Here is a 27,245-nt window from a genome sequence, read left to right on the forward strand (position 1 = left end):
GGCTTTTGCCCCCGTAGCAGAAACTTCCCCCAAGAGTCCGCCCCCCCCAAGCCTGGGCACCGGCTTAACCCCCCCAGGCTGGGCACCGGCTTACCCCCCAGCCTGGGCACCGGCTTAACCCCCCCAGCCTGGGCACCGGCTTACCCCCCAGCCTGGGCACCGGCTTACCCCCCAGCCTGGGCACCGGCTTACCCCCCAGCCTGGGCACCGGCTTAACCCCCCCAGCCTGGGCACCGGCTTACCCCCCAGCCTGGGCACCGGCTTACCCCCCAGCCTGGGCACCGGCTTACCCCTCAAGCCTAGGGTCCCGCCCCTTCCCTGGCGCCTCTGCTCTGATGGCGGGGAGGAATCCGGAGTATCTGCTATCATGGTAACTTCCCAAGGAGGCCGGCGGGCGCTGGGCGCAGCAGCCGGCACGCCGCGGTAACGGTGCGCTCCCCTGTCCGCACCTCCTCCCCACCCCCACTCAAGTCCGACGCTCCGCGGGGACTCGTCGACGCCGTGGACCTCCTCCCGCTCCTCACCGCGGATACTGTGTTACCGCCCGGTCCCGGGCGTCGCCTCCGGCCGCCCCGCACGGATCCCGGCCTGCTCTGTCAGAGGCCCTCCCGTCGGACCCCCACACGCTCAGGGGCTGGCGTCCCGGAGGCGGCTGCCGGCCGGGCTGGGCAAGCCCCCGGATCTCGGGGGGCCCCCCGGGCCGTTCCGCCTGTAAGACAGGGCGGGGGAGGCTGGAGGCCGGGGCCTCTACAAAGCCTACAAGGCCCGGCCCAGCGAGGCGCGCCAGGTGGGCCGCCCCGGCCTGCTCCCGTGCTGGGCGGCTGGGCGCGGGGAGAATCCAGCAGGCCCGGGGGCTCGGCTCCGCTCCCTGGGAGCGCAGGAGCGCCAGCAAGAGAAAGATAAAGAGCGGGAAGATGGAGGAAAGGGGGGAGAGAAGAGAGGGGGGCTCCCCGGGGAGGACGCCGAGCGAGGGCACAGCGCGCCATCTCGGAGCCAGGGAAAGCCCGGCCGAGAGTAAAGAAAGTGAAAGAGGCAGTCGCGGGCGAAGACTCCCGCCCCCTTCTCCCCTCCCCCGCCCTTCCCTTTCCCGCGCCGCTCCGGCCGACCGCCTCCCCTCCCCTCCTGGGCCGGCCCCGCCCTTGGCTTCCCCTGCCCCGCTCCCTCCTTCCCGCCCCTCCGCCTCCCTCGGCGTCGCTGATTCGCCCGACGCCCGGGCCCGGCCGCCCAATGAGCGCGCAGCTCTGGCGCGGGGGGCGTGGCCGCGGCGCCGGGGCCCTCAGATCGAGGCAGCCTCCCCCTCTCCGCCGGCAGGCAGCAGCAGCAGCAGCGGGAGCGGCGGCGGCAGTAGCGGCAGCAGCGGCGGCGGCGGCAGCGGGAGCCCCAGCCGGCGCAGCCGCAGCCGCGCACACGTTCGGCCGCCGTTGCCCGGCACCGCACGGGTTCTCTCGGCTGGAGCGGCGGGCGGCGGCGGGTGGCGGCGAGCGGCGACGAGCGGCGGCGGCGAGGGCGGCAGCTGAGGCGGCCCTGGGAGGGGCGGCGCGGGGGTTGGGGCGGATCCCGCGGGGCTCGGGCGGGGGAAGCAGGCGCCGGCCCGGCCATGGCGGACAACGAGAAACTGGACAACCAACGGCTCAAGAATTTCAAGAACAAAGGCCGCGACCTGGAGGTGAGCGCCGCGCCGCCGGGCCCGAGGGGAGGCCGGGCGGCAGCGCGGGCCGGGGCCGGGGCCGGGGCCGGGCCGGCGTGAGGGGAGCCTCCGGGCGGGCGTGTGCAAGCGTGAGTGTGAGGTGAGTGTGCGAGTGTGAGTGCGCGTGCGCACCGCGGGCCGGGCCGGGTCGGGGCCGGGTCGGGGCCGGGGCTGCTCGGGCCGGGCCGGGCCGGCGGCGGGTGGCGCGGGGGGCGGGCCCGCTCGTGACGCCTCCGCTAACGTGCCTGGAAGTTGGGGCCTGCGCCGCGGCCGCCGCCGCCGGAGGGAGGCCCGGCCTAGGCCCCCGCCCCGCCCCGAGCCGCCGCTTTCGTTGCCCGGCGCGGGCGGGAGGGAGCCGGGAGCGCCGCGTGGAGCGCGGGGCCGCAGCCGGGCCTCGGCCTCGGGGTCGCCGGCCCCCCGGCCCGCCCTCTAACAGCCCGAGGGCCAGGAGCGCAGCTGTCAGCGCCGGGGCCCACGCGTGGGAGCCCGGGAGGTGCCCCCTGCGCGCTCCCCCGGACCTCGGGGCCCGGCGTCGTTGGGCCGTTCGATTGGAGTTCCGTGCGGCGAAAGTGGCCGGCCTCCTCCTCCCAGAGTTTTCCCAACTTCCAACTTGACTGTAGGGGGTTCTAGAGGGGGTCCGCTGGAGTGAGGGTCCCAGTTCAGTGGGTGGGGAGGGCGGGTAAAGTGTTAGCTGAAGGATTGGAAGTATTTTTGAAAGTCATTGGGCGATGGAAAAATTCTGTTATTGAGACAAGTCCTAATAGGGTTGAATCTCCCTAGCACTGTTCTAGTTGTACGTTAAACAGATTCGAGACTTAAAGGCATCCGGGTAAGCATGATTTTCCTGTACTGTAGTTTGGAAAGGAATGTTTTCTCTTTCCATACGAGAGGATATGAAGGGATGCACCTGTGGCCACCAAGCCCCATTCTCATTTTTGGTCCATCAGATTGAGCTTTCATACGAAGTAGATGTGACTTACTCAAAGCCGCAGAAGACCGGTAATAGACCGTAGGTGGGAATCCAGGCCTGCCTTGTGCTAGTGTGCGCGGTCTAAGCAGGGATCCTTGCTTCCCCACCCCAGCATTCATACAGAGATGTATCTTGTGTGCCTCTTGTTATATACGTCTTTTCAATAAAGTCTTGACAGGCACCGCAAGTTTTTTTTAAATAAAGTATGGTTTATGGGTCGTTTGAGAAAAACCGGGGAAGTTAGTTTTTATGGTTAGGTGGAAAAGCTACCATGATCACTCCATTGCCTATATTCCAGGAACTTAGAAAAGAAATATGTAATATAGGAAGCATATAACTGAATTTTTTCAACATTTCATTAGTAATATGTAGTGAATGAAGTCAAGAATCCTCAGGTTTTATTCTCTTCTCGGAAGTCTGTGTTTTACACCTTGGCAAATGGCTTAGCCTGTAGTATTTTCATCTATAAGGCTGGAGGAACCTGACCTCTGCTTCTTGAATGCTGTGAAGGTTAGTGTTAGGATACCTTGTAATCCTCATGACATTTCCTCACTTTCAAAATTCATCATGGAGTTTGGAAGGAGCCCCAAAATATTTTTTTAATAAATTCATTTAGTAAATAATGAAGTATTTAATAAGATTCAAAGTGGTCGGCTAGTTTGCTTCATTGTTTTTCTGTGTTACAGTTCCTAAGTTACATTGAATCCCTGGAAATGGACCAAAAAATACTCATTTTCCAATTACTAAAAGTTAAAGGACATTTTAAGTACAACCTAATGATTTGTCTGAACTCCCTAGTTTTCAGTTTGTGTTAACTGGTAGTATCTGTAAGCTCCCCCTTCTCTTACCTTTGATCCCTAACACTCCTCCTCTTCCCCCACCCCCACCCTATTCAGAATAATTTTCAGAGAACTTCAGGTAACAGAACCAAAACATATTTTACTTTTTTTTTTAGTGTGATAGTATCACTGTTCAGTTGCAGACAGTAACCATAGAGAGGGACACAAGGCAACAGAGGAAGTGGAGAGTGTCCAGGCTTCTAGAACAACTTTCCTAGGGAAATGTAGTTTAAACTGAAAACTTACCTGATTTATTCTTATAACATATGGTAGAATTTTCTTGTAGGAATTTATTTTTAAAAAATTTTTTCATACATTTTTACTTAAATAGTACTTGACAATAGAAAAATTCAAATAAACTGAAGAACAAATAAATGTGAAGCTTGATAAATTGGGAAGAGTGTTGGAAGTGGAGTCTGCCAGATCTGGGTTGTAATCCAGCCCCTGATGCTCACTGGCTGTGTGACCATGAGCAAGTCACTTCACCTTTCTGGGTCTTAGTTTCTTTTATTTGTAAACAAGGGATAACAATATCTCTAGGACTCACCTTACAAGGTTGTTGTAAGGCTTAAATGACATCATGGATGTCACGTGTCTGCAAAATTTAAAGACTTAAATATGATTTGAAACTGATTGGGTTTCTTTTACAAAAAGCAGGGCCTAAAACAACAATTTACTCAAAATATAAAATGTTGTAATATTTTCTATGACCTTTTAAAAATTCTAGTGTTAAATTTTTTAAGTCTTTCCTCCCTAATTATGGCCATGACCACATAACAGATAATTTTTTAAGCTAAGTTACTATGAATATTTGAAGTCATCTGTTTAAATTATGAAAAGGGCCTAGAGCTTCTTAAACTGAGGTGACTAGAAATTTTGTTGTATAGGCACAGTCTGAGTGGGTGTGACCTGTCACTAAATTCAGTATAGAGTAATTGTTAAGCTGCTAGGTCTTGTTAAATTTTAGAGACTAACCTCTCATCACAAATCTTAAAACATATGTTCAATACTTAAATAATTGCTGTATGTGATTATTTTTTAAAACTATAGATCAAGCTTGTAGCCAGCATAAAATATTTATACATCTTTGGTTAGAAAATGTCATCTGACTGAGTATTGCTAATGTTTAATTCTAGTTGATAAAAATATAGTTGAGAATTAACTTTCTGTACTTCCCATGAATTAATCTTTTACTTTACCTGTAATTCATGTTAACAACATGAGTTTCAGAACAGTTACACTTACAAACATGAAGATGTTACTCATTTTCCTTAAATGAAATTTTTAAAAGCTAGTTTTCATGTGTACTAATCTCTTTTAATAAGTGCTCCAAAGTAGTGAGAAGAGGTATAGTGATAATTACAGGCTAAATAGTAAAATACTAAAGCAACTTTCAGCCTTTTTTTTTTTAAGCATTAGTCACTGACATGGGCCTTAGTCATTTATTAAAAGTGAGAAAAAGTGTATAAGGTTACTGGGAGCAGTATTTTCATCTTGTAGAAAGGTTGGTGTATATTGTTTGTGCTTTCTACACATGAGAATATACAGTTCAAAACACTCATTTGCAGGTTAAATATAACAGAAGAGATATGGGGAGATAAAATCCGAGGCTTGGAGTAAGGAGGACCTGGGTTCAGATATCTTCTATGAAATCCTATTAGGCAAGTCACTTAATCTCTGCATGCCTCAAGGAGCCATCATTGGAGGGACAAAATGGACAGTGTGTTGGTTTGGAGTCAGAAGATCTGGATTCAGTTCCTGCTTTTACTGCCTGGTATGACATTGGTCAAGTCTCTTCACTTATAAAATGATGGTGTTGGACTTGATGGTGTCCGGTGGGTCTTCAGCTCTACATCTATGATGCTGTTTTCCCTGGGACTTAGCTACTAAGTCGTAGATGGGTTGTTCATGATTGGCCTTGGCATCTCAGCTTGTCATTTAAAATAATCTTTATATTGGGACCCAAAATTTAAGTAGGGTGAAGACTGTACCTATGATTTCAGTGGTTTAGAGAACTGCTGGGGGAAGAAACTAAACCAGTGCAAGCCAGTACCTTCTTTCTGCAACTTGCTTTCAAAAATTGGCCTGGGCCTTGGTGGTTAGTGATTAAGTGACTGCTCCACAGCACTGGGGCTGCCAAGGTTTCCAAGGGGGACTGGAAGCTCAAGCTTCCTCTCTTCATAGTTTTTCCACTGTGTTCATACCTCCTTTTATCTCTGCGGTTCCAGTCAGATGAATGTGCCCTTTTGTAATGATAATCCCTCCCATCTTTACGTTTTAACAGGTTTTACCTTAGGTAGTAGCACATTGGTGGGACTTGTTTGTGTCTGCTTCCTTATCTGTAGGACTCAAGTGAAAACCTGTCACCTAGGGGACAGGAGAGAGAGAATGAGAATATAGCTCTATTTGTATTTGTAATATTTAGCGTTATTTGACCACACCTGCATTTATTTTGTTTCCCGACAATGTAAAAGCTTCTCTAGCATAAGCTCTAGTTTAGTTTCCCCACTACCTGGTAAGTAAGATACTATGCATGTAAATACAGTAAACATTCTCTGCTGACAGGGCTTAGGGATACTTTGTTTCATGTGAACTCCAGCTTTCTCTTTTCTTCATCGTTCATTTTTAGTACAAAATTAAGTCTCATGTCAGCTAACAAAACTCTTGTGTCTTCATTTTAAGTTACACTTTGACAAATCATATTATAAGTGAATCCTTAATTTTTTATTTTTATTTTTTTTTTACTATTTGCCCTAAAGCAACATGTGCCTAATCTGGCTGTTGTTACAATGAGGAAACAATCATTCTCTACCTCACTTTGGACAATGGTAATTGACCAGTTGGTTATCACTGATAGTTCTTAAATTTCTAAGCATTCCTTTGCTAGTTCCCTAAAAGAAGTTTTACTTAGATTTATTTGGCTTAATACTTGTACAATGGAAATCTGTTATTTGTGTCCTTTAAATCTCATGAGGGAATTTGATTTTACCCCAGGCTGACTTCCTCACACTTGTAAGCTGCTACCACCCCAAGAAGTCAGCCGCTGTGGCAGAGTGGCATTTTTGCTCTTTTCGTTGCAATCAGAAATGTAAACTTGGCCTTCCTGGTTTTTTTTACCTCTCTTCTTGTATTTTGTATGAAGAGGGGAAGGTTACAATTACAATAGCTAGTGGTTTTAAGAAACACAGTGGAAGTTTATAATGCTAGGGTTGAAAAATAGGGCTAGCACTTGTTAGAGGTTTGTAATGCAGTCTGTAGCTGTATTTGCAAGGATGTTATTTTCATAACCTTACCTGAGATAGTAGTTGAGTTTGTATGACTATTAATAAAAGTGGGCACTACACTGTACTTAGAAAGTCCCTGTAGTTATAGTATTCTTTGTGCCCATTTTTTTATTGAGAAAGAAGAGAGTAAGCATTTCTATAGCACTTACTGTGTGCCAGGCCCTGTGTGAAGTACTTTCCACATGTTATCTCATTTGATCCTCACTAGTTCTGGGAGGCAGTTGCTGCTATTTTCATTAAGGAAAATGGAGACACACAAAGTTTAAATGACTTGCATAGGATCCCCAAGCTGATCACTTGATTCCATGTCTGCCTTTCTAGCTTCTGTACCACCTAACTTCCTTTAAGTATATTGGATTTAGTTCTCATTTAAAGAAAAAGAAAGCTTTCAAGGTTCTCAGGTAGATAGATGCAAGTTTCTATGTATCCTTTCCTAAATTACTCCCACCCCAAAAGTCTCCAGTTAAAATTCCTAGAACCAAAGATTAAATTTGGTTTAGTAGTTTATACTTTGCATCAGTACTTTATAATTTCGAAACATGAGGATAATCTCAGATAATCTGAGTCAATATTGTCTGAGTTAGTGAAATCCTCATTTTTTTTCTCAATTAAGCTCATTTGGTAGGCCCTTACCACTGTTTTCCTGGACTATAGTGTAACAGCTGCCTTATCCAGGCTTTTCCCTCACAAGTCTATCCTCCGTGTACCTGCCAAATTAATATTCATAATACACACTGGTGTCTTCCTCTTACCTTTAAAATAAAAGTCAAACTCCTGACTTTTAAAGCCTTTTACATTTTGGCTCTCATTTCCCAGGCTTGTTGCTCATTTCTCTCCTGTAGCCAAACTGACCCACTTGATATTTCCCCAAGATGGAGGGGCATTTCCTGCCTCCATACCTTTTGCACAGGCTGTCCCCCAATGCCTCGCATTCACTCCCTTCTCACCACTACCATTTAGAGTCCTTATCCTTTTTCAAACCTTTGCTTAGGCCACTTCCTTTCAAAGCTTTCACTGATCCTTCCAGCTTTTAGTGACCTTGAGTTTTGTATCTATTTTGTATTGACTTTGTGTATGGTTTTTTTCCTTCCAATGGATTGTAAGTTATTTGAGGGCCAAGACTGGTATCCCTCATACCTTGCATGTGAGGAATAGATTTAGAGATGGCTGGGCTCCCTTAGCTCATGGGGGTCTAACCCTCTCTTTTTAGAGATGAGGAAACTAAGGTACATAGAGGGGAGATGATTTATCTAGGGTAACATAATAATTGGCAGAGCTAGGATTTGAACCCAGCTTCTCAGACTCTGAATCCAGCCTTTTCACAGGATCACAATATGTAGTTCATAAATACTTGTCAAGTGTTTAATGACTAGACTAGTTTAATAATAGCCTCCTCCTTATCTAATATCCCCCTCCTCTCCAATCTGTCCTTCATTCACCACACTGCCAAGCTAATAGTCCTAAAGCACAACTCTGCCTCTAACTTGAACTATCAGGATCCTACCCACCTTTTCTCAGTCCTCATCCTCCTCACCTTTCCTGACCTTTGGCACCCCTAATCACTCTCCTCTCTTAGTTCTCCTATTTGACTGTTCCATTCCGTGGATCTTCATATAGGTCATGCCCACTAACTCTGGGCCCTCTTCTCAGTCACTTCCCATGGTGTCTGTTGTCATCCCTGTCCAACCCTAGCCTTATCTGGCTAGAGAGTCTCCCATCTCCAACTGTCTCTTGGAACTCTGGGTTTATGTATCCAGTAGACATCTTCAACTTAACATTCCTAAAACTGAACCCTCCTTGCCCCCTCCTGACTTCCCTCTTCCTGTCAGAGCTCACCCAGACATGAACCATGACTGCTTCCCCCCTTCCTCCCATCTAATTTGTTGCCTGGTCCTGCTTTTTCTCCTTTTCTAGGGTCTCATTTGCTTCCCTCCTTTGACACTGTGATTCTGCTGTATTCTCTCATCACCTCATGCCTAGAGTATTTCAGTAATCTTTTAATTGATCTCCGTGCCTCAGGTGTCTCTTCTCTCTAGTTCATCCTCCATTTAGGTATCAGAGTGATTAATCTTCCTAAAACTCAGATGTGACCGGGTCACTTCCTTACCCAGTAAACTCCAGAAGCTCACAGTTACCTTCAAGAGCAAATATACAATCCTCTGTTGTGCTTGTAAAGCCCTTCCTTTCTGATCTTCTTACCTTTGCTTCTCTCCTCATACTCCGCAATCCAGTGACAGAGGTCTTGCTGCTCTCTGCACGAGTCACTCCAGCACGTCTTTGTCCAGCTCTGCATTTTGACTGACTATCCCCCATGTCTCTTTTTCCTCAGCTCCACCTCCTGACTTCCTGGCCTACTTCTGCAAGAAGCCTTTCCTCAGCTCCGCTAGATGTAGCAAGCACTTTCCCTCTTGATTTCCTCCACCTAAGGATTGAAATTTGTATTCTTAATACCTGACTCAGAGCCTTATACATGATAGGCACTTAGGAAATGATCATTGCATTGAGTTGAATGGGTTACCTCTTCAGGAAGCATTCAAAGATACATACTTTGTAGCATTCAGAGACATAGTCATTACGTTTTTAAAGGTGAGAGCTTTTCTTATCCACTATCCAATTGTTTGTGGGATGGTAGCTCACTGGTATCCTAATTAATTCAGAGGAAGTCTCATATACAATGAATATGTTGGTGGGATTGAATTAAACAGCTTCTAAGTTATTCCAGGTAATGCCATATTTTCCTTTTTTCTTCCTCCACCATGTTTATGAATAAAAAAATAAAAGCACTTTACTGTTTGCCAGGCACTATGCTAAATGCTAGGGATATAGATATGAAATGGAAACCTTCCCTGCCCTCCAAGAGTTTCTCTTCTAATAGGGAGTGATGGCTAAAGAAGGCCTTTTGGTCTGAATAGTCCCAGGGTTGGTAAATAGAGTCAGAGCTAGGGCAGTCTTTTGACGTGCTGTTTCTGAAAGCAGCAGTGGTGGTAGTATTTTGAGCAGGAGGAGGTGCCCACAGGGCAGTCCAACAGAAAAATAGTCAGGGAGAAGCTAAGCCAAGTGTCAGGAGCAGGCTGGATAGAATTGGGGTCTCACTTGTCAGGACAGCTTAACTCCAGGGGAAGAGTTCCAAACAGGACATTACAACAGCAGCAGCAGTGGGAGAGTGTGGCAGGAGATGGCAGTGATATTTATTAATAACCATAGCTACTATTTACATAGCCCTTAAAGGTTTGAAATGCACTTTACAAGTATTATCTCTTTTGATCCTCATAACCTGGGTGGGAGGTACATTATTATCCTCATTTTACAGAAGGAAACTGAGGCGAACAGTTTAAATGACATGCCCAGCATCACATAGTCAGTAAGTGTTTGAGGCTGGATTTGAATTCATATCTTCCCAAATCCAGATTCAGTGCTTTGCCCACTCTGCTACCCAGCTACCAAGATGAAGACAATGCAGGAGAGACTAGAATTTGACAGCTACGTGCCTTTAACTCCTACTAGGCTGGAGGATAAAACTTGTTGAGTAATATTCTAGTCCCAGTCCTACCCCAAAACAGCATTTGTAGTCCTATGTAAATATAAAAATTTCCATTAAAGGAGTGCTTGCTGTGGGTTCACTAGTATTTTAGTGGAAGGGGCATGAGGTTTGGAATCAGTACCTAGGTTCAGATCCTAATTCTCCTGCTCTCTTTGTTAATTCATGCCAGTCACTTAACTCCTCTGGACCTCCATATCCTTGAATGTAAACCGAGAAGGCAATGGGCTGGCTCTAAGCTCTAATTTAGTCTCTTCAGAATCATCTCATCACTGATTCTTCTCCAAGCTCTGGTGACCACTTGACCACGCCCTCCCTTCATTTCCCTCAGCTGGAGGTACAGGGCTATCAGCAGTCGCAGATGGCATCCAGCCCTATGGGAAGATACAAGCCCAAGCACTGAGTGCTGGGGCTGACTGCCAGGCCCAGAGTTGCTGAAATGCTAAACTTGTAGAGAAAGGCAATCAGAAATATAAATTGTTTTAAATGACCTGCATATCTTTGATTTTCTTCTGGTTAACTTTGCTACTGGTTCTTGTAGCTTTGGGTAAGTCATGGTTATTTGAGATGCTCCTCTCTATAGCCATTGTAGATCAGTAAACCTTTCTCAGCAGCACCTCTCTCTACCACCAAACGCCTGCATTCCCTTTAGTGGTACTGCAGAAATAGGTTGGATTTGGAATACCTGCTAGCCCACTTACTAGTTCCATCACCTCAGTTGTGTCACTTGACTGTGATACTAACGGATATAATCATATTCCCCACCCCCCAATCTTGGGAATTTTGTGAAGCTGCAAGGATGATGATGTGTGTGAACATGTTTGGTGTTTAAGCAGTATGCTGATCATGCCCACTGCTTCTGCCCTTGGCCCCAGTGATGCTTTTTTCCCGTTTGACAATAATCTTACAGTCTAGTTAGCAAAACAAAGAATACATAAATGAAACTGCTAGAAAAAATTAACTGGGCTACCTAACCTCATATACAAAGATAATCTGCTTGCCTGCCCACCAACTGTTGGGCACGTGTTTTCCAAGAGAGTACTTCCAATATCCTCATGGCCAGTTTGGTGCATTTGTGACAAATGAGGATCTACCTTAAATTAGGGGTATGTTTTGTGACCACGAGAACAGTTATGAAGTAACTTCTTAATACGTAAAAATGCAGTAGTACAGTATGGAGTAAATCAGTACTAGTGAAGGAAGTTATCGACGTATTGGAGTTAATCAGGAAAAGCTAATGTTAGAAAACACTGGGTTCTTTATGGTGTGTACCAGCAAAGAAACTGTTTATGGATCACACTTAGATTCAGACATGTCTGGACATGCTGTCATTCATGCAGCTTTCTCTCACCTATCAGTCAGTCACTCAGCATTTATTGAGCACTTACTATGTGTCAGGCACTAAATGTTAAAGCAGTGGCCCCTACAAAGAAAAGAAAAAACATTGTCCCTGCTTTCAAGCAGCCCACATTCTAATGGAGGAGACAAACATGCAAAGAACCATGTAATTAGTGAGATAATATTTGTGCAACACTTAGCAAAGTGCCTGGCACATAGTAGACATTATGTAGATGTTTATTCCTTTCCCTTTCCTTCCCTAATCAAGATGCACACAGAGTAGATGGAAGGTAGTCTCAGGGGGAAGGCACTATTGTTGGAGAAGAGGGAGGGAGGTCTGGAAAGGCCTCTTGAAGAAGGTGGGATTTGAGCTGAAGGTTTCTTGAAGGAATCGAGAAAGTGAGATAAAAAGGGAGAGCATTACAGTCATGAGGAATAACCAGTGAAAAGGCAGAGTGGAGAGATCTGCAAGAAGGTGGCCAGCGTCCCCAGGTGGTAGAGGATGTGGAAGAGAGTAAAGTATTAGCACACTGGAAAGGGGAGGAGGACCCAGGTTGAGATTTTATATTTAATTCTGTAGGTAGGGAGCCATTGATTTATTGTTTATTGATTAGGGGTATGATTAGAAAAGTCATTTTGGCAACTGACTGGAGGATGGACAGAAATTGTGGGAGTCTTATGGCAAGGAGACTAAGCAGAAGGTTATTTCAGTATTCTAGGTGTGAGATGAATTTGGGATGGATTTTAATTGAGTAGTAGATAATGTTTGGGGCTGGTGAGTAGATTATTGTCAGCGTGGGAGATATCCAGTATATGCCTAATAAATGTTTATTGATTGAGTCAACGTGACTTTGACTTCTTTAGCTCCCATTCCTCTCCCACATCATTCTCAAGTAGAATATATATGATATAAAGTAGGTGCTAAGAATTACTTCCTTACCAGCATTTTCCAGATAGTCAAGGAATGATAAATGTTGGGAGGCTCTAAATAAGGAAGATGGCAAAGGAAACATTGCCAGAGCTCAGTCCAGACAACTTCCTGGTACCTATTGGTCTGGGGGAAGTTAACCATATCAGAGTATTATATAAAGAAAGTAAGTGTATAAAGTGCTAGTGACTTAATTTGATTGGAAACGTAGGGATTCTTTTATCTTGTATGAGAAGCAGCGAGATGGCACGTTGAGCAGAGCATTGGATCTAGAGCTGTTGTTTGTCCTTTGTTCTCAAAGAGGACCATGACAACAGGAAGGGGATGCCATGACTTTCAGGTGAATTGAATTTAAGTGAGGCAGGACTGAGCAGATTCACCAGTTTCACTTTCTCCTCCAGAGCCATCTGGGTCCACTGGCAAGATGAGTCTTTTTAAGCTAAGGTCCTTCCCAGGTCTCAATTTGACTTGAGACAACACCCATTTGGTGATTTAAATAGGAAATGAGGCAAAGAATAGCCTCTTTTACCTAGTTTAAAAAAAAAATCATTCTGGGAGGGGCAAGACCTTCGGGGTTTCTGGCCAGAAGAAACAGTTGCTATTTATGTTCAGTCTGAGCCATCTGGGCCCAAACAATGACCAGGTGGGACTTGGGGCTGGGACCTATTGTTGGCCAACCAATTTGGGTGTAAGGCTTGGTCCTTAAAGAAATCTAGCCTGTAAGCCCCAAAATGTCGTTTGGGTATCTGTGGTCAAAATTTACATTCCTTTGTGCAGAGCACCCAGAGGTATTTTGGGAAGACCTGAATTCAAATCCTTAGCCAAACACTTATTAATTATATAATCTCCTTGGGCCACAGTTTCCTCCTCTGTAAAAATGAGGGTAATAATTGCACCTACCTTCAAGGGTTGTCTTAAGGATCAGATAAGACAGTATTCTGTAAAGCACTTTGTTAATCTTAAAGCATTATATGTGTGTAATACATTACATACATATATATTTATATAAATTTTATAAATAAATTATGCTTTGTATCGTTCTTGTTCTGTAGTTAAGCTGGCTATACTCGAATAGTTGTCCTTTTAACGTGATCAAGAACACTTTTGTACTTTAAAATTTTAAGGGAATCATCTGTTGAGCTGGCAGGGAGACTCTAAAGGCCTCTTATTGTAGCCTCCCATCTCTCTTGTGAAAAAGAGCTGAGTCTTACTTAAGGCCACCCAGGGAAGTAGAGGGCAGAGCTGGGATATGAGCGCACATGACATGTGAGCAAACAGACATACTCTTCTTCCAATCCTAGCAGGTTTCACTGTATCAGACTGCTGCTAATAGCTTGAGACTGTGGGGGGTTAAGTAAATAACATGGGACATAGTAAATTTAAGGGGAGTATTTTGAACTTAGGTCTTTCCTGACTCCCAGTTCAATTCCCTGTCCATCTCTGCCTCACTGCCTTGATAACTACTACTTAAGTTGAAAGCACAAATTTGAATTGTCTATTCTAATGTTTTAGAAAACACAAGCTAAAGTTAAGAAAATTATCTTTAAAAACTATATTTAAAAGTTTGCATTTTAGACTTCTGTAGTAAAGGGGATGGTTTTGAGAACAAACCTTTATAAATGAAGGGAAAATAACTTAAAGAAATTTAACGATGTAGCAAAAGATGTGTTTTAAGGGTCTTAATATGAAGATGCTGGCTGACCTTCCTTGGAAAAGGGAGCTTCTTCTCTGGAAATTCCCTTTACCTGTGAAATCAAAGGTCCAATCTCTTTCCCATATTAGGAAATTTTTAGTGGATTTCCTTTTTCCTGAAGCAGTGGTATTCTGTTGTATATGAAAAATAAAAACTTGATAATAATTTTGTGGATGGGGGAAGGGATCACTTTTGTTAATCATATATACAGTGAAATAGAACTATGGCCTTTATATCATCTTCTCTCATCTAGACAGTTAAAAGTCTTGTGGCCACCCAACCTTCCTTTATCTGTGCTTCAGTAAGTGACCTCAGTAGTCAGCTCTTATCTCAGGCAGTCTATCAAAGTTAGTCAACAAGCATTTATCAAGGACTATTTGCCTGGCACTGTGCTGAGCACTGGGGTTACCAAGAAAGGAAAAACTGTGGTCTCTGCCCTCAAGGAGCTCTCATTGCAGTGAGAGAGACAACAAGAAAACAAGTGTAAGCTCTGTACTGAGTACATGAAAAGGAATGTCAGAAGGAAAGGCCTTCTACAGAAGGTGAGGTTTGAATTAAGTCTTGAAGGAAACCCAGAGGCAGAAGTGATGCAAGAGAAAGTTCCAGGCATTGGAACAGTAATTGAGAAGGCCTATATAGTTGGGAGATAGAACAACAACAAAAAGTCAGGATTTGTGGGTTGGTAGAGTAAATGGAGGAGAATATAGTAAGAAGATTGGAAAGGTAGGAAAGATTTTAAAAGCCAAACAGGATTTTTTGTTTGATCCAGGAGGTAGTAGAGAGCCCCTGGAGGAAAGGGTAGGGGAGGGATCAGATCTGTCCTTTAGGAAAATCATTTTGTCAGCTGGGTGCATGGATTGGAGTGGTAAGAGGATTGAGTCAAGAGTCCAACCAGCACGCTGTGGCAGTAGTTCAGATGGGAGGTGGTGGTCTGCATATGTACCAGCATGGTGGTATTTGAGTGGAATGAAGGGGGTGAATACAAGATAGGCTTCAAGGTAGAAATGACAAGACTTGGCTACATTTAATATGTAGAACGTATTCTCTGTTTTGTTTGTCATTAAAATAGCTTCTGGAAGTCATCCACTTTATTTAAGTCTTTCCCCAAAATGAGAAAAGTACCTATTTCTGCCACATTTCTTCATTCTTTACACTCAGTGTATTTATCCCCTTTCCTAGAATTAACACATACATTATTTCAGTGTTTCCATCCTTTGCTGGTATAAGGACTAATTTTTTAACATCAGAAAGATTTGTGGATTCTCCTCCCTTATCCTTTTTCTATATGACGGTAGTTATACTGTTGGCATCCAGTGTTTGAGAAAATATGTTACTAAAAAAAGCTGTTATGAACTTAGTGATACTTATAAATATATTTGTGTTAATGACATTTCCATATACATATCTGCAAGACATTAATTGTCCAGTTTTCTGAGGGTTTGTTTCTTATAACGAGTCACAATACAGATAAAGATAAACATTTCAGTGTTCAATGTACGTAGGGATTGCTAGACCCTTGCAATAACTTTGTGGTCCCCCAGGTCTTAAACCTACAGCTTATTTAATGCTGCTTCATTTATTTAAAAGTTGCACTTTCCTTAATATATTGCAGTATTCCTAGTTTCCACACTTTTATCTTCTGTAAAGTTAACCTGTGCTAGTCAGTTTACATGACCACCAGAAAAAGTACTGTTTGGTTTTGCAGATACCCCAACTATAAAGTAATTGTCAGAACTCCTGGCACAGCATTATTAAAGAGTTTGGGAGTTGGAAGGAGCCCCGACAGCCATGTAGTCCAAGCCATATGTAAAAGGGTTCCTTACTGTAACCAGTCTGACAAATGAGCAACCAGCCCTTGATGGAAAATCTCCAAGAAAGAGGAGCCTGTCATATCTTTAACTATCCCATTCTATTTGTAGTCAGTGTTAACTGTTAAGAAGTTTTTCCCAACATTAATTTAAGCCTGAATTCTCTTCTCTTGAACTCTCCTCATTGCTTTTGATGCAGCAGAGAAAGGCAAACCCTCTGAGACTGAACAGAACTAGTAACCCCTCCTACATACGCTGGCCCTTTAAATACCTGGTGACAGCTGCCATGTCCCTCCTGAATCTTTTCCTCTTCAGGCTTCTTCAGCCACTCATATGACATAGCCTCAAGGCCATTCGTTGCCTTCCTGTAGACACACTACAGTTTAGTCATTGTTTTTTTTAAGCCATGGTGCCCAGAACTGAACACAGTGCTCCAGGTGAAGTCTGCCCAAGAGAATCAGGAGACTATCACCTCCCTCTTCCTAGAAGGCAAATTCTTGTTAATGTTGCTCCAAGGGGCATCAACTTTTTTAGTTGCCTTGTCACACTGCTGAATCATTGAGAACACAATCCGCTGAACTCTCCAGATCCCTCTCAGAGCTACCATCTAACCATGCCTCTTATACATTACACTGACAAAATTAATTCTTTTATCACCAAGTATAAGACTTTATATTTATCCTTATTGAATCTCATTTTATTAAATTCATTCCAGTGCTCTAGAGACTGTCAAGGTCCTTTTTGATCCTAACTCAGTTAACCAGTATGCACCTTCCTGAGCCATATTGTGTCATCTGAATATTTGATGAGCCTTTTTATGCCTTCATCGCAGTTATTGATAAACATATTAAACAGCACAGGGCCAAGTACAGATCCTTAGGGTACTCCCAGTGGAGAGGGACCTCATGTCATGCTGACACTGAACTGTTAATACAGCCTTATCAAAAGAGTTTTATATTGAAAATAGAAGGAAGTGATGATGGCTTGTGTCCTTTTGCCAAGCTAGGTACCACAGAAATTAGCAGGTACAAGATAAAAGGAAGAATGCATGGGCCCAGTAATTCACAGGGGAATATATTTATATAGAAGGGCTATAATAAAATGTTCAGAGTATGGGCATGAAGGAAGGAAGACTTAGTGCAAGGAGGTAAATTCAACTTGATGTCTTTGAGTCTTGAACTGTACCTAAAGTATGGCAGTGGAAGTGTATGGAGGTGACGGAAGAAACCAAAAGCAAGTGTTCACTTCTTGGTTACTTAGTTGTTCATTTTGTTCTTCAGAAGGTGGAAGAAGGGCATTGCCGTTGTAGAGCTGCACCTGCACAATGAGGAGAGGAGGAATGGTGGCTAAGTAGAAATGGGGACCATGAGAAGTGACTGAGTTATCTTAGAGTTTGTGATCATTGAGAGCAGGAACACCGTAGAGTAGAAATGAAACATAAAGAAGGGAAAAAAAGATCTTTGAAGAAAACAGTTGAATTCAGCTTGTTTTTCATTTGATATTCTTTACCAAAATGACTTCTTTTAGACTACAGAACACGAATAGCTAATAGTGAATTTTGATATCCAAGGTAAGGTGAGTAAAAGTCACTATGTCTAGAAGTCGGGATCCTAGGATACTAAAAATTTGTGGAGTTGATTGCTGAGCTCCTTTTGTCAATGGTGATTGAAAAATTATGCAGCAGGGGAGGGGTACAGTAAGAGTGAAAGTGAGTAAATGTTCTTCAAAAGGGAAAGAAAAGTAGACTCTTCAAATATAGAACTCTGACTTCTGTCAGTTATTCAGAGTCAGTGAATTATTAATGGCATGGCTTGTTTGGGAGCATTTAGAAAGGAAAGCATATATTGCTAAGAAGCAAGGACTAGTCATTCATGCTGGGTTAACATTCTGTTTTTTGATATATTTACCAAGCTAATAGATTACTGTTAATGAGTTTATCTACATTTCAGCAGTATATGACAGAATCTTACCTTGTGGGTGAAAGATGTGGGATGTCTGAAAGCAGTTAGATAGAATTGAACCTTGGTGAATATGTTCTTAACTTGAAGTCCATGGACTTTCAGGGATCCATGAACTTGGCATTTTCACATACCTATTTAAACACAATTGGATTTGTAGGGAGAGAGGGGGTAATCCTATGTCTTATATGCATTTAAAAAATCTGAGACACAGGGTCTGTAGTCTTTCCCAGACAGACAGCCCAACGGGGCCAAGACACACAAAAAAGGTTATTACCACAAGATTCTGTCTTTGGCCCTCTTCTGTTCCCTTTTTACAATTAGTACCTAAAAGACATTGATACATAAATGTCCATGAGATCAACAATTTAAAAAGGAAGGAGAGAAGCCAGTAATCAAAATGAGCATTTCCTAGTGAAGCACCATGATTCAAGTATAATCTTCTATGCAGGTGTAGGGGTCAGAGGAGTCCAAGTAGGTTTTGGTGTTGTAGGTGTATTTTAACTTAGGACGTAAGGCATCATCACCTCCTTGTATTTTCAAACTCTTTTGATAAGGCTGTATTAACAGTTCAATGTCAGCATGGCATGAGATCTTTCTCCACTGGGAATACCCTAGGGATCTGTACTTGGCCCTATGCTATTTAATATTTTTATCAATAACTGGGATAAAGGCATAGAAAGGCTCATCAAATCTAAATGCACTCAGTGTATCTCAGGGTGAAGAATAGCTGATAAATTGAATGATAGATCTAGGATCCAAAAAAGATATAGACAGCTTAAAAAAATGGACTCCAACTATTAAAATGAAAAATAAGATTCTAACCTTCCTTTTTTTTAAGTTTGAGAAAATTTTGTTAATTTTTTTTTGACACAGTACACATCTGAACAAAGCACATACAATCCCTAAAAAATAGTTTACCGATTGTTAACAAAGAGAAATGTGTCTCTTAATTTTAACAACATGGTAGAAGTCTTAGACTTGTGCAGTAGACCTTTTTCATAACTTAAAACATCTCATGTGTAAGTGACCTGAGGGTTTTAGCAGCTTACAACCTCATTGTAAGTGAATATCATATGGCAACCCAAGAGCCAACACTCCTCTGTCCAGATTTAGATAGATTATTGCTCCGCTGTATTTTTCCCTGGTTGTATTCAGTTCTGGAAACTACAAAGAAACCATTGATGAACTGAATGAAGTACAGCAAGGGGAAGGTGATCAAGATAATGAGGGGACCTGAAACCATGGAAGAACTGGGCAAGTTCATCTTTGAGTGGGGAGACTCAGAGGGGACTGATGACTGTCAAGTATTTGAAGAGCTGTCTCTTGGAAAAGAGATTAGGCCTTGCTGCTGGGCCTCTGAGAGTGAGAGGAAACCCTTATAAGTTAGAGAAGGGCAGATGTTAGCTTGATCTGACCAAAAGTCACCTAATAATGAGAGCCACCTTTGAAGGAAAGTTGTGGAAGAGTTTCATCTTGATTCTGATGTACTGGATCTGAAGCCTGGTAGGGACTGAAGGTAAAAGACTCTTGGTAACTCCTGTAGTGTCCTGCTTCCCCAGGACTCACCTTTCCTACAACACTCAGCATACAGTTATTGAGTGCTTACTCTGTGCCAGGCACTGTGCTAGGGGTGCAGAGACAAAAAGAGGGGACATTCCCTGCACTCTGAGAGACAACATGATCATAGCTCAATTCATACGGAAGCTGGAAGGGACCTCAGAGGCCGTCTCATCAACTCCATTCATTTACCAGTGAGGAAGCTGAGGCTTAGTAAGGCTCTGACCCAAGTCAGTCAGTAAGAGTTTATTAAATTAAGTGTCTGTTACGTACTTAGCATTGGGAATACAAAAAGAGGCAAAAGGCAATCAAAGTTACCAAAGATTATATACAACATAAGTAAATACAGGATACATGTTAGAGAATAAACGGAAGGGAGAGCACTGCTAGTTGAGATCAGGAAAGGCTTTATGTTGAAGGTGGTGCTCGAATTCCATCCTTCTTGAAAGAAGTGAGAGATTTTATGAGGTAGAGTTGAGGAGGGAATGCATTCCAGGCACGAGGGATGGCTGGATGGCCTCTTGGGGGGGGGAGGGGCGGGGAGTGAGACTTAAAATGCTGTGTTTGAGGAACACAGGGAAGGCCGATTCAGCAGAACTGTAGAATATGGGAAGAGGAGTTGTGTAATAAAGATGGAAAGATAGGTTGGGACCAGGTTGTGAAGGGCTTTAAAAAAGACCAAACATGGGAGTTTATACCTGATCCTAGAGGCAATGAGAAGTCACTAAGTAGTGGAGTTATATGGTCAGATGAGTGCTTGAGGAAAATGCTTTTGGCATTTGTTTGGTTGGATTGGAGCGGGGAAAGACTTGAAGCAAGGAGCAAGCCCCGTTGTAAAGTCAAGGTTAGAGGTGATATGGGCTTAAATTTAGTAGTTGGTTAGCAGAGGGGAGGAGTCATTTATGTGAGTGATGTGATGGGAAAGGAAATTGCAACATTTGGCATCTGATTGGAGAGGTGAGGGATAACAGCACATTACAAATCTGGGAGACTAGAATAATGATGGTGTTTTTGACAGAAACAGGAAAGTTTTATAAAGGGAGAGAAAAATAATGACAGCAAGCTGTCTGTCTTATAAATATGCCCTCTACTACCTGACACTCCTTTTTGTCTGGAATTTTATGTGTCCAGAAAGTGACATGCCCTGTGTAACCTCACTAATCAATGTCTCTTTACCTGTGACATCACAAATGGGAAACCAGTCAGATACATCTCTGTTAAACCTTGACTCTCCCTATCAAACCCCTTGTGCTTGTCAGCGTCACTGAGCTGCCGCCTTTTATGGGATGGGATCTATATGTTCCTGCACAGGACCAGGAGACTTTGTCATAATCCAGCTGCCAGGTGATCCCAGAGAGTCATTGCTCATTTTTCTCCTCCAGCCATGTCTGAAGAACATCTCATCCAAGGGCCAGCCAGACCTTTGCTGGTTGAGTCTTGTGCATATTCACAGACAGATATCTGCCTCTAGTGACTGAGATATAAACATCTTTATTCTGAACCCCTATAACTGTACCCTCTCTTCTTATGCTTCTAAGTGTCTCAAGTTAAGCCACAAGCCTTATGTTGCTTTTCCTCATTACTCACTGGTCTGCCTGTTCTGTGAAAATCTTCCAAGTTCCAAAAACCAATGCAAGAGCTGGGACAGTGACCATATTTATAGAGCTGCTACTGCTCCCAGTCAGTATTAGTAGTGCTCCCTGACTTGACTATTGGAGAATTGCCTGCTTAAAAACAGTCGTTTTCAGTTCCATTTCATAAACATTAAAGTCTTGTCATTTGCGGCACTAATTGTGAGGCTCCAGAGATAGACAGAAACCCAAAGAGACTCACCTTCTCCTAGGGCAGAATCACCTATCCACAGATGCAACGTACAAGAAGTTTGAGGCCTAGCAGACAGCACTGACAACGTGGGGGTGGGGAGAAGGCCTGAGCGCAGGAGAATTCGGAAGGAAGTTGAACCCCAAGGACTCTAAAAGGTAGAGCTAGGAGGAGGTAAGTGCATTCACCACCCCAACCCAGCAGCATGGCCATACATATGTACTTTGCTAACCACTGAGGCTACAAGTACAAAGAATGAAACCGTGTCCCCTCACCTTCAAAAGGGAGAGGCAAGTACCTATAACATATACAGCATAAATAGAAAGGCAGTCTTTTGAGAGGGACGACACAGCAGGTGAGCTCAGAAAAGACTTCATGCAGAAGATGATGCTTGAAGAGAGGGATTCTTTGAGACCGAAGGAAAGAAACAGTTCATTCCAAGATAGGAGGATAAAGGAAGGAGAGGAGGGACAGAGAGAAGGCTCCTTTGGCCAGATTACCACCTGGAAGAGGGATCAGGGCTAGGTCCTACTGCTTTCAGAACTAAACAGCAGTTTGTCTTTGATCCCAGTCAGAATAGGAAAGCACTGTCCTGTTGAGTTGATTGAGTAGGAAAAAGTCACCAGGCCAGATACGTCAAGTGCTTTGCAAACCTTAAGATACTATCATTATTATTAGTGTTCTCAGAAATGGCTGATAGAGAATGGGATAGAGAAACACAATTTTCTACCTGCTTGTTTTTACAATTAAGAACAAAGAACATAAAATGTTTACAGATACTATATGCCAGCATTATGTTTTGTTGTTGTTCAGTTATATCCAACTCTTTATGATCCCATTTAGGGCTTTTTTGGCAAAGATGCTGGGATGATTTGTCATCTCCTTCTCCGTCTCATTTTACAGATGAAAAAACTGAGGCAAACATAGTGAAGTGACTTGTCTGGGGGGGGTCACATAATTAGTAAATGTCCAGGACTGAATTTGAACTCAGAAAGATGTATCTTCCTAACTTCAGCATAGTGCACAATTTGTACTATGGTGCCACCTAGCCACCCCATTTAGCAGCTTTTAAATCCTTTAAATGGAGAACATTTTTTATGATTTATAGCTGGGAAAAATTGTGCTCCAAGAGCACATGATTTTGAATTACTCTTCCAAATCCTAATCATAAGTTCATACCATCTCTTTCTCTGGCTTTCTCTGCGCCCATCTCAGAGAGGTGGCCTTTCTCCTTGTCAAAACTAATGTCTCTACCTAATGCCCCAATCCCAAACCCTTCCTGACTTCTGCAGGAATTCAAGGTGTCTAGGTGGTGCTGTGGTGGATAGAATACTGGACTTGGAGTTGGCAAGACCTGAGTCCAAATTCTGCCTCAGGCATTTCCGTAACTGTGGGACCCCAGGCGAGTCACTTAACCACCTTCAACTTCAGTTTCCTTGTCTGTACTGTGAGGATAATGATAGTATCTACCTCAAGAGGGTTGTTATGAGGATCAAATGAGATGATACATATTAAGCGCTTTGCAAACCTTAAGGCCTTGTCGTTGCTAGCTATTATTATTTTTCTCTCCCTTTTGCCTCTTCACTCTTCATGTTTCTAGGTCTCTCCAGAATGTTCTTCATTCAGCTGCCAGCACATTTTCTCTAAAACTTAGGTCCCTTTGGCTCTAGAATAAAATGCAGATTACTCAGCTTGGCCTTTAAAGTCCCTAAAAATCCAGCATTGCCTTCATTTGTTTTTTGGCGTTTTTCATGCCCTAATATAGAGATGGTTCATTTTTATAAATGTGCTGTACATGGTAGAAGAATATGTAAACTTCTTTCGGTAACTACCAAAGGTAGGAGAATAATAATTCTTGTTGTACTGATCTTCGATGGGATGGGTTTTCAAATAAGATAATGTATGTGAAGTACTTTACAGCTTAGAGTAATATATAAATTTTAGATATTTCTCCCTTATGACAAGGATTCTTTGTATTCTCAGATTACCTTCTCTCAGACTGAATTTTGTGTGTGTTGTACTCTCCCTGTAGCTCCTTGAGGGCAGGGACAGTGTTGTTTTTCATAGTCAAACTGCTAGGAAGGTTGTCCAGACTAAATGCATCCATTTCTTTACCTCCTACTCATTTTTAAGCCTCTTACAATCTGACTTCTGATCCCAAAATTTATTTATTTGTTGTTTTTCTGACTTCATAGCAACAACTGAAATAGAGTGCTTTAAGTTTGCAGAATGTTTCACAGAGGTTGCTGGTTAAGCTTCACAACCATCCTGTGAGGTTGTTGGTATGACGGATCATGTCCCCATTGACCTAACTGCTATCACCCAGCTAATCCGTATCAGAGGAAGGGTTTAAACTCAGATTTTCCCTCCTGCAAAGTTTACACCATGCCATGCTGCCTATTTTAAAATATTAGCTTAAATTACTCTTGAGATAACTTGACCTTAAATTGGGTTTCATGCTGTACAGATTCATTTTCCTTTCCAGGGTTCTTCCCCTTTTTTTTGCGAGTTAAAATAGCTAGCATTTATATAGCTCTTTATGGTTTGCAAAATGGGGAAACTGAGACTGAGAAAGGTTAAATGATTTACTAGGGTTATCCAGCTAGTAAGAAAGTATCTGAAGTGGGATTTGAATTTAGGTCTCATTTATTCCAGGCCCAGTGCTCTTACCAAGTACTTCACCCAACTGGTCTCTTTGCCACTTGGCTGTCTTGTTCTTTTGGCTTTCCCCTTGGGGCAATTGCTTATTAAACTATAAGAAATGAGGGCAGTCCACATCTCCCTTTTATATTCTTTGGGGTTTTTTTTTACTTTGCTTGTTTACATAGTATAAGTTACAACTATTATAATTAGATGAAGTGTCTTTTCATTTTTATACTGTCTTTTAATTTGCAATTGATTTTCCCTTTTGCTTGTAATTAGTCAGGGATCTGGCTACACACAGATAGTTCAAAAATGACCAGTTTTCCGTCAATATATATAGTCAGTTTTTTGGGGGTTTTTTGTGGTGACCAAATACTTACCGAGTGAGGACACTCAAACTATTTGTGATGTGAGGCTCTTGAGTAGGCAGCAAACCATTGCCGTAAAACTATGTTTTCACAATTTTCCCTTGTGCCCAGCTTTGCCTTGTTGTTAACCAAGTATGAGTATGTTGGTGTTACTTTCATTTGGAGGCCATGTGGTGCACTGGTCAGGGTTCTGAATTTACGGTTGGAGATTCTGATTCCACAAAAGAAGCCTCATCGAGGAGGTGAAACCCCCGAGAAGTCAGTAATTATGAAATAGCACCTCAGGTCACTGGCAAAGCATTGTGCCACCACCAGGGACAGTCAAAGATCCTGAAGTGAGATGTGCCAGAAATGGGGAAACACTCTAGATTGAGAACCAGAGGACCTGAGTTCAGAATATTGTCAGTTGTGTCCATGCTAAGGAAATTGCCATAGACCTTTCGAGTAGGGCTTTAATAGGCACTTGGTCATGAGTGATTTTGTATAGACTCAGTTCCACAAGGCACGACCTGAGTCCAGAATATTTCCTAGTTACTATCCTTTGGGGAAACAATACAAGTAGAGTTAAGAGGTTGTAGTCATAATTGTGGGATTTTTTTCTTCTTTTTAACAGACTATGAGACGACAGCGAAATGAAGTTGTTGTTGAGTTAAGGAAGGTGAGTTTGAATAAACTTATGCCTCAGATTCAGTTTGACTGGCTGAAATGAATGAATGCATGAAGCATTAATGAGCACTGTGCTAAGTGCTGGGGATACAATTAGGACAGTCAGACAGTCCCTACTTTCAGGCAGTTTCCATTCTAATGGGGGAGACATCCCATAGGGATGGTGTCAGTTGCAAGTCAGAGAAGTCTCCAAGTCCTCAAGGTACAGCAGTTTAACAAACACGCTTCAGTCAGGTTGTAGACTTTTTTTATGTAATGATCATAATAACATTACATATCTAAGTTTATTAATTTTTAATGAGAGGCAGGCAGCATGGTTATAATGGATAGAGTGCCAGCCTCAGAGCCAAGAAGACTTGGGTTCAATTCCTACCACTGATGCCTGCCAGGCCAATCTCTTCCCTCTTACTGCACTAGGCAGCCCTTTCAGACTCTGTGAGCAGTGCTCTGCCTCAGCAATGCCATGTCTAAGCTGTTTGGGATTATCATGAAAGATGGTATGTGTGTAAAAGTAACAGAGGAAATGCATCCAATTTGCTGTTTATAGACCTAAGACTTAGGCCAGAAAATAACAGATATGTTAAGAAGATAATTACCGGTAACTTTCTTTTTTTAAAGTTGAGTTATTTGTGTGCATGCGTGTACTGGATTAAATGATAACTATTAAAGTGACCTTTAATGGCTTCTTAGAAAAGGTGTATCTTAACATGTAATGGTTTAACACTGCATAGTCCACTTTCTAGTCTGACTTTTAGCCATCTCTGCATGAAATATATGAAATAACCACCAGTTAAGGAGACTGGAGAGTGAGTTAGGGATAAGAGAGCTGGTCTTAGAGTCGGGGCCTGTCTCTGCCCCATGCTGGCTGTGCGACCCCAAGCAAGTCATGGCAACTCTCAGTTCTGGGCATCTCAATAAGACCATAAGCTGCAGAGAAGGTACCTGCTACTATTGCTACAGCCCACCTCCTAATCGAGGGGTTCCCTGTGTCAGTAAAAACATAGGTCCAATCCTACCCCTGTATTTGGCCTACCTCATTCAATAATTTAAGAACATCTCTCCTATTTTAAATATGAAACACAAGCATATTTGTGTTCCATTTTCAGCAGTCACTTCCATTAGTTATGATTTTCTCCCCCTCCCTCCCCAAGGCAACATGCAATCTTATGTGGACTCTACACATATTTTTATTAAACATATTTTCATATTAGTCATGTTGCACAGAAGAATTAAAACAAATGGGAGAAAGCATTAGAAAAATTAAACAAAACCAAACATAACAAAAGAGAAAATAGTCTGCTTCATTCTGCATTCAAACTCCATAGAATTCTTCTTCTGGATGTGGATAGCATTTTGCATCATGAGTTCTTTGAATATTTTAGCTGCTTATATCACAACCATATTTTTTAAACTCTTGGTTGGTTTCATGATTTGTTTGGTTTTTTTATTTGATGACTTTGGGGTTCAAATTTGATTTGTCATAGTTTCTGTTTTATCTTCTATGAATTTTTTTGCAAGGAATTTAATGTTTTACTTAATGTAGGCATGAATTTTTATATATTCTGACCTTAATAGTGTTAGATTTTAAACAAAATTATTCTACTCTCCCACCCCCACCCCCCCTTTTTGTTTTGGTTGGATTTTTTAGAACAAAAGAGATGAACATCTCTTAAAAAGAAGAAATGTACCACATGAAGACATTTGTGAAGATTCTGATATAGATGGTGATTACAGAGTGGTAAGTTTCCTTGTGTTTAAAACTACAGATAAAAAGAACTACACAATTTCAAATGACTTTTTACTTAATATTATGTGTAATTTTTGTTTTCCAGCAAAATACCTCCTTAGAAGCAATTGTGCAAGTAAGTTTTTTTTTCCTCTAGTCACTCTTTTTCTGAATAAATGCTTTTGCTTTATTATAAACCATTTGTTATTTTACCATAGAATGCTTCAAGTGATAACCAAGGAATCCAGCTAAGTGCTGTTCAGGCTGCTAGGTAAGTTTTACATTCATAACCTTTGTAGCTTATATTTTCAAGAGTTAACCTTTTCAAAATTTACAGTATATAGTTTAATCAGATGAGAACTTTCAGGCTGAGCTCATTCAACAAATGTTTCTTGAGTAATTTTTATAATTAATAAGG

At 42.7% G+C, this 27,245-nt stretch overlaps 1 protein-coding gene across 3 annotated transcripts in view; it reads left to right on the forward strand.

Moving 5' to 3' along the window:
• Positions 1-1,538: 1,538 nt before the first annotated feature.
• The window catches only part of KPNA4 (karyopherin subunit alpha 4), a 53,974-nt gene continuing 28,267 nt past the window's right edge, over positions 1,539-27,245 (forward strand). The window contains exons 1-5 of one of the 3 annotated variants that reach the window (XM_072618593.1): positions 1,539-1,666; positions 25,049-25,093; positions 26,750-26,839; positions 26,934-26,963; positions 27,046-27,098. In XM_072618593.1, coding sequence (XP_072474694.1) covers positions 1,598-1,666; positions 25,049-25,093; positions 26,750-26,839; positions 26,934-26,963; positions 27,046-27,098 — 287 coding nt within the window. In that variant the 5' untranslated portion in view covers positions 1,539-1,597. Of the gene's footprint in view, positions 1,667-2,497; positions 2,517-5,094; positions 5,271-25,048; positions 25,094-26,749; positions 26,840-26,933; positions 26,964-27,045; positions 27,099-27,245 lie in introns of those variants that run through there. The other 2 variants (XM_072618594.1, XM_072618592.1) reach the window with 2 other exon arrangements.

This window comes from Notamacropus eugenii, chromosome 6, assembly GCF_028372415.1.
Source record: "Notamacropus eugenii isolate mMacEug1 chromosome 6, mMacEug1.pri_v2, whole genome shotgun sequence".
Taxonomy (NCBI): domain Eukaryota; kingdom Metazoa; phylum Chordata; class Mammalia; order Diprotodontia; family Macropodidae; genus Notamacropus; species Notamacropus eugenii.